This window comes from Labrus mixtus, chromosome 12, assembly GCF_963584025.1.
Source record: "Labrus mixtus chromosome 12, fLabMix1.1, whole genome shotgun sequence".
NCBI lineage: Eukaryota > Metazoa > Chordata > Actinopteri > Labriformes > Labridae > Labrus > Labrus mixtus.
In genome coordinates, this window is record NC_083623.1 from 2,927,914 (window position 1) to 2,941,003 (window position 13,090).

Genomic DNA, 13,090 nt, shown 5'->3' on the forward strand with positions numbered 1-13,090 from the left:
TCGATGGCACCAGTCAGTTATGTCAGCTAGAAACATGCCTTAAGGACGTTAGGACCTGGATGACCAGACATTTTTTGCTACTTAACCCAGACAAGACTGAAGTTATTGTGCTAGGCCCTAAGAACCTCAGAGAGACTTTTTCTAATGATGTGACTGTCCTTAATGACATCAGCCTGGCATCTAGCACCACTGTTAAGAATCTAGGAGTTCTATTTGATCAAGATATGTCTTTTAGCTCTCACATCAGTCAAGTTTCAAGAACAGCCTACTTTCACCTTCGTAATATATCCAAGATCAGGAATATCCTGTCGCAAAGTGATGCAGAAAAACTGCATTTGTTACCTCCAGGTTGGATTATTGTAACTCTTTTGTCAGGGTGCTCTGGTGGGTCTCTAAAGACTCTTCAACTAGTCCAGAACGCTGCAGCTTGTGTACTGACTAGAACTAGGAAAAGGGACCACATCACTCCTGTCCTGGCTTCTCTGCACTGGCTCCCTATACAGTCTAGAATAGAATTCAAGATCCTTCTTCTCACTTACAAAGCTCTAAATGGCCAGGCACCATCTTACCTTAAGGAGCTACTAGTGCCGTACTGTCCCTCGAGAGCGTTGCGGTCCCGGAGTGCAGGCCTGCTGGTGGTACCTACAGTCTCTAAGTGTACTATGGGGGGTAAAGCCTTCAGTTATCGGGCTCCTCTCCTCTGGAACCGCCTTCCAGCCGGGGTCCGGGAGGCAGACACAGTCTGTATTTTTAAGAATAGACTTAAAACTTTCCTTTTTGATAAATCTTATAGTTAGGGCTGGTGCTGGTGTAGACCAGCTCTTAGTTATGCTGCTATAGGCTTAGACTACCGGGGGAACTGGCACCCTGAGCTCCTCTCTCTCTCTCTCTCTCTCTGTGCATATACAGTACATCATATTACTGCATGTATCTATCTGTAAATCTCAGTCACTAACCACCTACTTTCCTGGGAGCTCTTGAGCTCTCCTAGGCTCCTCGAGATCGTTGGTTGACGGCCTGCCAGGAGTACGGCCATGTTGCTGCAGCTTGCAGAGGAGTTTGAAGATGTGGGAGATGAGGAGGAAATGTTTTTATTTTTGACTCGACTGCTGATGTAGAAACCCACAATCTCACCAAACAGCTTCCCCTTCAGTTGTCAGAAAGAGTGTCAGACCACTAAAATAACATCTGTCCTCTCAAACACGACAGACATTCAGAGTCGTATTCAGGAGGACGAGGAGTTTGTCCCTCCGTGTTTTATTCACTTTTTGCTCTCAGACATAATTATTAAACCTGATCTCAGAAACACCATCACCATCACAACCTTCACACATTTAACTGAGCGTGACAACGGGAGGACAGAGACGGAGAATCACCATGAACGAGCTCAAATGGATTCAAACTTCTTTACTTCTCACAGCGCTGCTTCAGTTTGCTGGTAAGAACATTTATATCACATATTTAACCTTTTTTTAAACATGATGGATTTAATGAACTCTGAGAATCCACAGATGAAGAATTATTCTCAAACTGATTGTGAATATAATCAACATTTTATTGATTTACTTTATTCTTTGTCATTTTCTCAGCAGCCTCATTTCAAGTTAAAGAACTCACATTCAGAGTTGGAGAGGACGCCACGTTGTCTTGTGAAAATGCGATACAAGATCAACAGAAGTGTGAATATACAACATGGTACTTAATTGATTCAGGAAACACAGCAGTAGACCTGGTTGTAGATGGTCAGATTATAAACTCTGGAGTTAAATCAGACAGACTGAGAGTTACAGAGGACTGTTCTCTGGTTATAAAGAAGATCACAGAGGAGGATGCTGGACGTTATGTCTGTCAACAGCTTATACCAGGAAGAAGAACAGGCTCTGTGACTCTAGTTGATCTATGGGTTACCAAGAGTAAGTATTTCAATCAGAATCTTTTTAAACAAAACGTTTCTAATTCAAACAATAAACTGAAACATTACAATAATTATAAAGACTCTGATGAAGTTAATTTGTCTCATTTTGTGTCTCTCTTATAATATCTCCATCCTTACTTTGGACTGGAAATACTTAAAATATTAAAACTTTTTTTTTTTAGATTTGAAGTTCGAAATTTATATGAAAACACAAGTTTAGTGCTGAACAGTTTGTTGAGTTGTGTTTCTCTCAACTTCAGGTGAGGACGCCAAACCATCACCAACAAGACCACCACCACCACCACCACCACCAACAAGACCACCAACAACAAGACCACCAACAAGACCACCACCACCACCAACACCAACAACAAGACCAACAACAACAACATCTACTGCGGCTGCAGGAGGTAGAGTCTGTTGTCTCCTCTCTTTGTTTGATTCAGATTAAGGACAGAAGTTTGGAGCTAACATGCTGTTGGACACATTGATCCCTATCTGATCTCTTTAGTCCCTCAGTATCTAAGCCACCACACTGACAGAAGTGTCTCCCTGTAGTCACAGTGATGGAAAAGAACGACACCTCTGTGCCTTTGAATGTCTCGTTTCACTTAAACAAAAAAAACTCCCAGAAGGCTCAGCTGACGAGTCAAAAGTAATATCCACCAAATGACATCAAATATTTTAACATTATCACCGTCCTCTTTAACTATTTTAATTTACTTTATGATCCGTAACAAGTTCCTTTTTTCTGTGGTTGAGTCCTTATGTTCTTTCAAAATAAAAGCATGTTCATATCCAAACAGGAAATAAAATATCCTTAGCTTAAGAAAGTACAAAATAAAAGCGTAACAACAATATTTTTTCCAATACAACATAATGGAATTTCAAACATGTGATTAAAATGCAATTCATCCCAATTAAATTCATTTAATCTTATTAAAGTGTTCGATGTTCAATACAGACGTGTCATTTTGTGTTTTTTTGATTCATCATGACCTTTTAAGAAGTCAAATCTATTGTCTTTAGAAGACGTTTATGTTTTTTGAAAATACAAAAGTTGTTAGCAAAGTTAAATATTTGATTAACGTCTGGTTCCTGTTCATCAGATTGTACAGGTTCTTGTGATCTGGACTTGGTCATGTTGGCTCTGCGTGTGGCTGAACTCCTCCTGATTACTGTGATCACTGTTCTTCTCTTCAGAGCTCGAGGTGAGAAACACTCACACCAACTTTTATTCACACCTATCACCACCAACCTTAAAGTCAGAGCTGAAATGTTTCTGTGTGCTTTATTTTTCAGGGAACCAGAGACCACCTGATGACATCACTGTGAGCTGGAAATAAAGCCTCATATGAACTGTCTTCATATAGAGAAGGAACATTTCTTACCTCCATTTTAACTCGTATGTTTTTGTATTTTCACAGGTGTATTATGATGGAGATGAAGGCTCAGTGAACTATGAAAATGATGGAGAACCTTCTGCTTCTGTCACACTCCACTGATCAACAACTTCCACACAAACATCCACTCAGCAGATACATTAATCCACCACTTTTAATCATTTCTATATCGTACTTTTGAGCATAAAAACATGGATCCACATTTCATTTGAGGTACTAAGTGAGGATTTGATTTAATGTGCTCATGTGAAATATGATGTTGATATTTGTTACGGCCTCCTTAACCAAAAGGACGCAAGAAATATTTAAAGTTCAACCTGAGCTTCATTAAATGTAAACACCCCCTCCCCCCAAAGTAATCAAAGATAAATAAGAAACCAAAGAAACAACAAGGGGCTGGAGACCCGGACAAAAAGAACAAAAGATGGGAAGACGCCAAGCCAACCACGTAAATGGGGTGGGTAATTGGGTAAATCTTCATTTTTTGCCAACTTGGCAGAAAATATATATATTTTTTGTAGATAACTTAATTTGTATAAAGATTTTCAGATTGTTTTATGTTTAAATGTTAGTATGATCAAATTTTAATCACTTTGTCCAATAAACTTTTGTGTCTTATTGTTGCTTCAATATATTTGATTGAATGTGTATATTTTACTTAAAGGAGATCTATTATCCTCACTTTCACCATTAATCATGTCAGTCTGGGACACCTATTGAGTAGCATTGTGAGATGTGTAGCTCAAAAACCTTCTTATTTATGTCTGTAAAATCCCTCATATCAGCCTCTGTGTGAAACGGTTCATTTCAGCTGCTGTCTCTTTAATGTGTCAGGTGTTCTACCCTTAAATAGGGAGAATAGAAGTAAAGAGGAATGAAGAAAACACACGACTGTCGCCTCCACTCGTCTGAGTGAGGAAGCAGAGCGTGATCTCCCACTACTGGATCCCTGAGGCATTACCAACAGATCACAGAGCAACCAACTCACTCATACAAGCATCTGAATAAACTATCTGTATTCATTTCTTATTAAACTGTCTGAGTTACCTTCACAACAACTACTTTTGGACATTAACAACTGAAATTGAAGCAACTTATAGTGAAAATGTGAAACTAAAATAACTGCAATCAGGGAGAATGAGATGAAATGATTAGTCATGTCTGACACATACCTGTCACACAGGCAACTGTCAGAGTCTTAGTGTACATATTTCAAAGAGGAGTGAGTGTTTGTGCAGCAGAGGCCTAAATGCTGGCGTGATTGGAGATTCAAGGCAGCTGTCGTCTTAGGTTTGCATCGTAAACTGATGAGGTGGGCGTGGAAAAAACTGTTTCCAAGTTGGAAAATGCACATGAACGCCTGCTCAAGTCGGAACAACAATTCAGACAGAAATAGGTGCCCAACTTGACTTCATGTTCGTCAGCACGAGGTGCAAAATATGTTTTGTTAATGTGAAGATACTTTTTATTTATTAATGTATTGCACATCAGCTTTTTGCTCAAATATAACTTATAACAGTGACTCTTCACACATCTTCATATAGCAACCATGCTGTTTGTTGTTGGTGTTGATGTAATATTTCAACTTTTTTATCATCTGTTTGACTCAAATCAGTGAGGCTTTAACTCTACTGAGACTGCACTACTGTCACTAACAGAATCGCTGTGATTGGCTAGAGCTGCTGGTCAGTCCTCAGTTCTATTGCTGCTGGACCTGTCTGCTGCCTTTGACACAGTTAACCATCAAATCCTCCTCTCCATGCTCTCTGAACTTGGCCTCTCAGGATCTGCCCTCTGCTGGTTCTTGTCCTATCTCTCAGTGAGATCTTTCAGAGTCTCTTGGAAGGGAGAAGTGTCCAAAGCGCACAGCTTATGCATAGGGGTGCCTCAAGGGTCAATGCTCGGTCCCCTTCTCTTCTCTATATACACAAGCTCACTTATGAGGAGCAGTCTGAAGACACAGACGATGACTTTTAAAAAGAGATCTGCTGCACGACTGTTCACCGTTTTGCTCTCTGATCGACAGCAAGTCAGTGGTTTTTTTTGTTTGTTGCCTTTTTTTAAAAAAATTATTCCATTTGTTTTTCTGCTGCTATAAATAAAGTCATTTAAGATTCTGCCTCAAAGAAAGTCATTGTATTTGGTGGAGAAGCAGATAATCCAGAGAGAAAAAGCACTGATGATGTGTGATGGTTCTAGTGCTCTCACATGACTTTCTCTTGGACCAGAGGCAAGGAAGAAGGAAGTGGTGTACCACCGTCTGTAAAGTCATTTCTGACCATTGAAGGAGTGAAGCGAGGACAATGACAAGTTTTCATGAAGGGGACAGGGAGGACACCTCATAGGTGTGTTTGTCGTTTGAAGGAGATTTTCCTGATATAGTGTATTTAGATTGTGTTTGCTGCAGAGTGAGAGCTTATGAGAGAGCTCCTCTCAGGTGTTTCTGCTGTCAGGAGTACGGCCATGTTGCTGCAGCTTGCAGAGGAGTTTGAAGATGTGGGAGATGACGAGGAAATGTTTTTTTTTTTGACTGACGTAGAAACCCACAATCTCACCAAACAGCTTCCCCTTCAGTTGTCAGAAAGAGTGTCAGACCACTAAAATAACATCTGTCCTCTCAAACACGACAGACATTCAGAGTCGTATTCAGGAGGACGAGGAGTTTGTCCCTCCGTGTTTTATTCACTTTTTGCTCTCAGACATAATTATTAAACCTGATCTCAGAAACACCATCACCATCACAACCTTCACACATTTAACTGAGCGTGACAACGGGAGGACAGAGACGGAGAATCACCATGAACGAGCTCAAATGGATTCAAACTTCTTTACTTCTCACAGCGCTGCTTCAGTTTGCTGGTAAGAACATTTATATCACATATTTAACCTTTTTTTAAACATGATGGATTTAATGAACTCTGAGAATCCACAGATGAAGAATTATTCTCAAACTGATTGTGAATATAATCAACATTTTATTGATTTAGTTTATTCTTTGTCATTTTCTCAACTGCAGCAGCTGTATTTATAGATGTCACATTCAGAGTTGGAGAGGACGCCACGTTGTCTTGTGGAACTGTGATACAAGGTCAACAGAAGTGTGAATATACGACATGGGACTTTTATGATTCAGGAAACACAGCAGTAGACCTGGTTGTAGATGGTCAGGTTAGAAACTCTGGAGTTAAATCAGGCAGACTGAGAGTTACAGAGGACTGTTCTCTGGTTATAAAGAAGATCACAGAGGAGGATGCTGGTAGTTATTTCTGTCAACAGATCATATCAGGAGAAATAACAGACGATGTGATTCATGTTCATCTCTCTGTTACCAAGAGTAAGTATTTCAATCATAATATTTTCAAACAAAACTTTTCTTATTCAAACAATAAACTGAAACATTACAATAATTATAAAGACTCTGATGAAGTTAATTTGTCTCATTTTGTGTTTCTCTTTTAATATCTCTATCATTACTTTGGACTGGAAATACTTAAAATATTTAAAAAAAGAAAAATTGAAATTTGAAGTTCATATGAAAACACAAGTTTTGTGCTGAACAGTTTGTTGAGTTGTCTTTATCTCAGCTTCAGGTTTGGACACAAGACCACCACCAACAACAAAACCACCACCAACAACAAAACCACCTCCACCACAAATAGCAATACCAACAAGACCTGAAAACAAAGTGACAACAGGAACCATCAATCCAGCGACTGCAGACAAAGTGGCTCCGAATGCACGAGGTAGAGTGTTTATCTCAACTTCCTGTGTAGACACAAGAACAAAACCAATAACAACAACAGTTAATGTTTTTATTCAAGCTTTCACTCCATAGTTTTGACAGTACCTCGTAACTCAAGCAGTTACGGCTTCGTTCCAACCAATCAGAGCTCTCAGCTTGGCCTTGAGTTAGCTGTTTGATTTTATCGCTTGTTGTGTTTTTGTCTTCAGTGGAAGAAGAACCAGAAGAAGAAACTCTTTGACCACACCTGCCATCATAGTGCCTATCAGCCTATTGGTGTTGAAATCTATATAAATGGTTGTGCCTTTGAATGTCTTGTTTCACTAAAACTCCCAGACGGCTCAGCTGACGAGTCAAAAGTAATATCCACCAAATGACATCAAACATTTCACATTATTACCGTCCTCTTTAACTCTTTTAATTTACTTTATGATCCGTAACAAGTTCCTTTTTTCTGTGGTTGAGTCCTTATGTTCTTTCAAAATAAAAGCATGTTCATATCCAAACAGGAAATAAAATATCCTTAGCTTAAGAAAGTACAAAAGTACAAAATAAAAGCGTAACAAAAACTTTTTTTGCAATACAACATAATGGAATTTCAAACATGTGATTAAAATGCAATTCATCCCAATTAAATTCATTTAATCTTATTAAAGTGTTCGATGTTCAATACAGAGACGTGTTATCTTGAGTTTTTAAATTTATCATATCATCTTAAGAACTCAAATCTATTGTCTTTAGAAGACGTTTATGTTTTTTGAAAATACAAAAGTTGTTAGCAAAGTTAAATATTTGATTAACGTCTGGTTCCTGTTCATCAGATTGTACAGGTTCTTGTGATCTGGACTTGGTCATGTTGGCTCTGCGTGTGGCTGAACTCCTCCTGATTACTGTGATCACTGTTCTTCTCTTCAGAGCTCGAGGTGAGAAACACTCACACCAACTTTTATTCACACCTATCAACCACCAACCTTAAAGTCAGAGCTGAAATGTTTCTGTGTGCTTTATTTTTCAGGGAACCAGAGACCACCTGATGACATCACTGTGAGCTGGAAATAAAGCCTCATATGAACTGTCTTCATATAGAGAAGGAACATTTCTTACCTCCATTTTAACTCGTATGTTTTTGTATTTTCACAGGTGTATTATGATGGAGATGAAGGCTCAGTGAACTATGAAAATGATGGAGAACCTTTTGCTTCTGTCAGACTCCACTGATCAACAACTTCCACACAAACATCCACTCAGCAGATACATTAATCCACCGCTTTTAATCATTTCAATAAAAGGGATCTATTATGCAGATCCACATTTAAAAACATATATATAATGTTACCATGTTGGATGTCCATACTAAGCCTCAGCAAAGTTTTTTCAAACAGAAGATAAATGGATGTTGGTGTAATCCCCGTATGTGGATTCCTGCTGCTCTGACCGAGACGTTACAAGGACGTCATAAACCTTCATGTGTTTACACATGTTTATTGTTTTGACCAGGGATGTACTGCTGGTGATGAAACACACATTCTTACCAAACGACTTCCCCTTCACTTCTCAAGAAAAGTCTCAACATTAGGTGTCAACACATCTCAGAGCACTAAAATAACATGTGATCTCTGATCTCTCAAACATGACGGACATTCAGAGTTGTATTCAGGAGGACGAGGAGTTTGACCCTCCTTTTGTTGTTCACTGTTGATGTCAGACATGATGATTAAACCCTCGCGCACTTGACGATTCAACAGTGCGACGGCCATAAGCCCTCACAGACAATCACCTGAGAGTTGTTTCCCTCGATCCTCGCTTCCTTGGTGCCAAAATAAGAGACTTGAGACGTCCTTCATCATGGCGGCAGAAAACGCCATCCAGTTCAAGAGAGGATCTAGGAGCAAGAAATGAGATATAAGATACATGAGAAGCAGCCTCCGTCAATCTGCTGCGACCTCTGACCTCTGACCTCTTTACTTATCGATGCAGCTCATCTTAATGATCATCAGTTTATGATCACTTAAACATGTTACATCATGTTTTAATAACTATGAGACATTCATAGAAATGAACACTTAAAGCAGGTTTGAAGTCAAAATGAGGAAGTGATGACATACTAAGAAAGGGAAGTAGATGCAGCGTCTCTTTAAAGAAGCACTACTGAAGAAACTCAGACAGTTAGGAGCGTGACAACGGGAGGACAGAGACGGAGAATCACCATGAACGAGCTCAAATGGATTCAAACTTCTTTACTTCTCACAGCGCTGCTTCAGTTTGCTGGTAAGAACATTTATATCACATATTTAACCTTTTTTTAAACATGATGGATTTAATGAACTCTGAGAAACCACAGATGAAGAATTATTCTCAAACTGATTGTGAATATAATCAACATTTTATTGATTTAGTTTATTCTTTCTCATTTTCTCAGCAGCAGCAGCTGTAATTAAAGAAGTCACATTCAGAGTTGGAGAGGACGCCACGTTGTCTTGTGAAAATGTACAAGGTCAACAGAAGTGTGAATATACGACATGGCTCTTTGTTGATTCAGGAAACAGAGCAGACCTGGTTGTAGATGGTCAGGTTAGAAACTCTGGAGTTAAATCAGACCGACTGAGAGTTACAGAGGACTGTTCTCTGGTTATAAAGAACATCACAGAGGAGGATGATGGACGTTATGTCTGTCTACAGGACATATCAGGAAGAAGAATAACAAGCGATGTGACTCGAGTTCATCTATCTGTTATCAAGAGTAAGTATTTCAATCATAATCTTTTCAAACAAAACTTTTCTAATTCAAACAATAAACTGAAACATTACAATAATTATAAAGACTCTGATGAAGTTAATTTGTCTCTTGTTGTGTTTCTCTTATAATATCTCCATCCTTACTTTGGACTGGAAATACTTCAAATATTAAAACTTTTTTTTGGATTTGAAGTTTGAATTTATATTAAAACACAAGTTTAGTGCTGAACAGTTTGTTGAGTTGTGTTTATCTCTGCTTCAGGTGAGGACACAAGACCACCACCACCAACAAGACCACCAACAAGACCACCACCAACAAGACCACCACCACCAACAAGACGACCACCACCAACAACAAGACCACCACCACCACCATCATCAACAACAACAACAACAACAACAACACCACCACCAACAACAACAACATCTACTGCGGCTGCAGGAGGTAGAGTCTGTTGTCTCCTCTCTTTGTTTGATTCAGATTAAGGACAGAAGTTTGGAGCTAACATGCTGTTGGACACATTGATCCCTATCTGATCTCTTTAGTCCCTCAGTATCTAAGCCACCACACTGACAGAAGTGTCTCCCTGTAGTCACAGTGATGGAAAAGAACAACACCTCTGTGCCTTTGAATGTCTCGTTTCCCTTAAACAAAAAAAACTCCCAGAAGGCTCAGCTGACGAGTCAAAAGTAATATCCACCAAATGACATCAAATATTTTAACATTATCACCGTCCTCTTTAACTCTTTTAATTTACTTTATGATCCGTAACAAGTTCCTTTTTTCTGTCGTGGAGTTAATGTTGTAACCTTCGCAGTTCCTTATTGTCTTTCAAAATAAAAGCAGGTTTATATTCAAACAGGAAATAAAGTTTCCTCAGCTTAAGAAAGTACAGAAGTACACAATAAAACTTTTTTTTGAAATACAAAACAATGGAATTTCAAACATGTGATTAAAATGCGATTAATCCTAATTAAATGAATGTAATCATTTTACAGCACTCGATGTTCAAAGCAGACTCAGATCTATTGTCTTGAGAAGAAGTTTGTTTTTTGAAAATACCGGTCAACAACTTACCAAAGTTAAATATTTGATTAACGTCTGGTTCCTGTTCATCAGATTGTACAGGTTCTTGTGATCTGGACTTGGTCATGTTGGCTCTGCGTGTGGCTGAACTCCTCCTGATTACTGTGATCACTGTTCTTCTCTTCAGAGCTCGAGGTGAGAAACACTCACACCAACTTTTATTAACACCTATCAACCACCAACCTTAAAGTCAGAGCTGAAATGTTTCTGTGTGCTTTATTTTTCAGGGAACCAGAGACCACCTGATGACATCACTGTGAGCTGGAAATAAAGCCTCATATGAACTGTCTTCATATAGAGAAGGAACATTTCTTACCTCCATTTTAACTCGTATGTTTTTGTATTTTCACAGGTGCTTGATGATGGAGATGAAGGCTCAGTGAACTATGAAAATGTTGGAGAACCTTCTGCTTCTGTCAGACTCCACTGATCAACAACTTCCACACAAACATCCACTCAGCAGATACATTAATCCACCGCTTTTAATCATTTCCATATCGTACTTTTGAGCATAAAAACATGGATCCACATTTCATTTGAGGCACTAAGAGAGGATTTGATTTAATGTCCTGATGTGAAATATTGTGTTGATATTTGTTAAGTCTTCCTTGAGCAAAATAATTAAACAAAGGCTCAAGCGTAGTGAGATGTGTAGCTCAAAAACCTTCTTATTTATGTCTGTAAAATCCCTCATATCAGCCTCTGTGTGAAACGGTTCATTTCAGCTGCTGTCTCTTTAAGACCCCCGTCCCCACGTTCCCACTTTCCTCTGATTGGCCAGCTTTGCTGAAACTTCCTGGGGACAGAACCAATGAGCGTCCGGGTGGGCGTGTCCTTGAAAGAGCTGCCTGGGTTGGGCAACTTCTGCAACTTTGCTCCATGCTTTGTTCTGATGCGTCGGTGACTAAGTTTCACAACGATGTCGTTCAGAGCAGCAGGAAACCACATACGGGGATTACACCAACATCTGTTTATCTTGTGTTTGAAAAAACTTTTCTGAGGTTTATTATGGACATCCTACAAGGTAACATTATATGTATGTTTTTAAATTTGGATCAGCATCATAGATCTCTCTTAATGTTCTTCAGTCTGTTATAAACACGTCTTTATTAAATCATATTAAAATGTCATCTGCATATAAAGAAACATTATCCTCTTAATTCTACTGTGTGCTTTTTGTGACTCCTTCATTAAATTATTGCGTATTGCATGCTGGGATATATAGAGGCTTTTTAAATAATGTCCCCATATGAGCACAACTATTGTTCTGAATCTAGTAGGAGTGCAAACTCCACAAAGTGAAAACAGATAAAAGAGCAACACAGCTGCAAAGGAACAAAACAGAAATCTTCACACAGGAAGACAGTTTGAACCCTTTATTCTCTCTGGGAGACCACCCCAAAAACAGATTGTGTCACATATACTGAAGTGACTTCCATCCATCCATCCATCCATCCATTTTTTTCCGCTTATCCGAGGTCGGGTCTGGTGGCAGCAGATGCAGTAAGTCAACCCTCGACCTCTCTCTCCCCAGCAACGTTTTCCAGCTCCTCCTGGGGGATTCCTGAGGCGTTCCCAGTCTAGACGGGATATATAATCCCTCCAGCGTATTTTGGGTCTACCCACGGGTCTCCTCCAAGTTGGGTGTGCCTGGAAAACCTCTAAAGGAAGGCGTCCAGGAGGCATCCTTATTTGATGAACGAACCACTTCAACTGGCTCCTTTCAATGTGGAGGACTAGAGGCTCTAATCCGAGGTCCGAACCCTATCTCTAACCCTGAGCCCAGACACCCTCAGGAGGAAGCTCATTTCGGCCGCTTGTAGCCACAATCTTATTCTTTCGGTCCTCCCTACTCATCCTCCCTACAAGAGCTTGACGTGGATTTGATGAACAGACCCCGAGTGCTACTGGAAAGTATCATCCTGGACTGAAGTTTGAGTGCTTGCATTACTGTTTTCAAACCACCAGAGGGAGCCAGTGTCATAGATAAAAGCCTTTTGAGAAACGACATGCGTCTGCAGCACAGATTTATCCAGTGTTAAACAATTCACACTGAACTTGCTCAAATTCGGTTAATCCTTTTGGATATTCAGAGCCCAAATAGTCACAGAATCATCAAACTGAATTCTTGATTTTATTCACATATTTCATTATTTATTTAAAAAGGGAATCTGAGCCGATTCAGAGGACTGCAGCCGAGACATTAT

General features: G+C 39.4%; 2 protein-coding genes and 1 long non-coding RNA gene across 3 annotated transcripts; all 3 read left to right on the forward strand.

Annotated features, from left to right (window-relative positions):
* The first annotated feature begins 1,377 nt into the window (after positions 1 to 1,377).
* On the forward strand, positions 1,378 to 4,138 carry LOC132985379 (uncharacterized). Its single transcript, XM_061052729.1, has 6 exons — positions 1,378 to 1,438; positions 1,590 to 1,913; positions 2,176 to 2,325; positions 3,025 to 3,126; positions 3,218 to 3,246; positions 3,343 to 4,138. The coding sequence occupies exons 1-6, from the start codon at positions 1,378 to 1,380 to the stop codon at positions 3,418 to 3,420; spliced, it is 744 nt and encodes a 247-aa protein (XP_060908712.1). The 3' UTR covers positions 3,421 to 4,138.
* Positions 4,139 to 7,678: 3,540 nt separating this feature from the next.
* LOC132984634 (uncharacterized) lies at positions 7,679 to 10,052 on the forward strand. Its single transcript, XR_009674986.1, has 4 exons — positions 7,679 to 7,983; positions 8,076 to 8,104; positions 8,201 to 9,328; positions 9,483 to 10,052. It is a non-coding gene; the product is annotated as an uncharacterized LOC132984634 (long non-coding RNA).
* Positions 10,053 to 10,065: 13 nt separating this feature from the next.
* Positions 10,066 to 12,039, forward strand: LOC132985380 (putative uncharacterized protein DDB_G0283467; the record flags this gene model as incomplete). The annotated part of the gene is given in 5 exon segments (XM_061052730.1): positions 10,066 to 10,170; positions 10,172 to 10,241; positions 10,917 to 11,018; positions 11,111 to 11,139; positions 11,236 to 12,039. Coding segments are annotated over 5 exon segments (384 nt in total), but the record flags the coding sequence as incomplete, so codon positions are not given.
* Between the last annotated feature and the right edge of the window lie 1,051 nt (positions 12,040 to 13,090).

Excerpts from the sequence above, each read along its gene's own strand:
- LOC132985379 (XM_061052729.1), top strand. The coding sequence starts at position 1,378 with ATGAACGAGCTCAAATGGATTCAAACTTCTTTACTTCTCACAGCGCTG. Across the intron at positions 1,914-2,175 it reads TGATCTATGGGTTACCAAGA|GTGAGGACGCCAAACCATCA; the intron begins GTAAGTATTTCA and ends TCTCAACTTCAG. Across the intron at positions 3,127-3,217 it reads TCTTCTCTTCAGAGCTCGAG|GGAACCAGAGACCACCTGAT; the intron begins GTGAGAAACACT and ends TTTATTTTTCAG.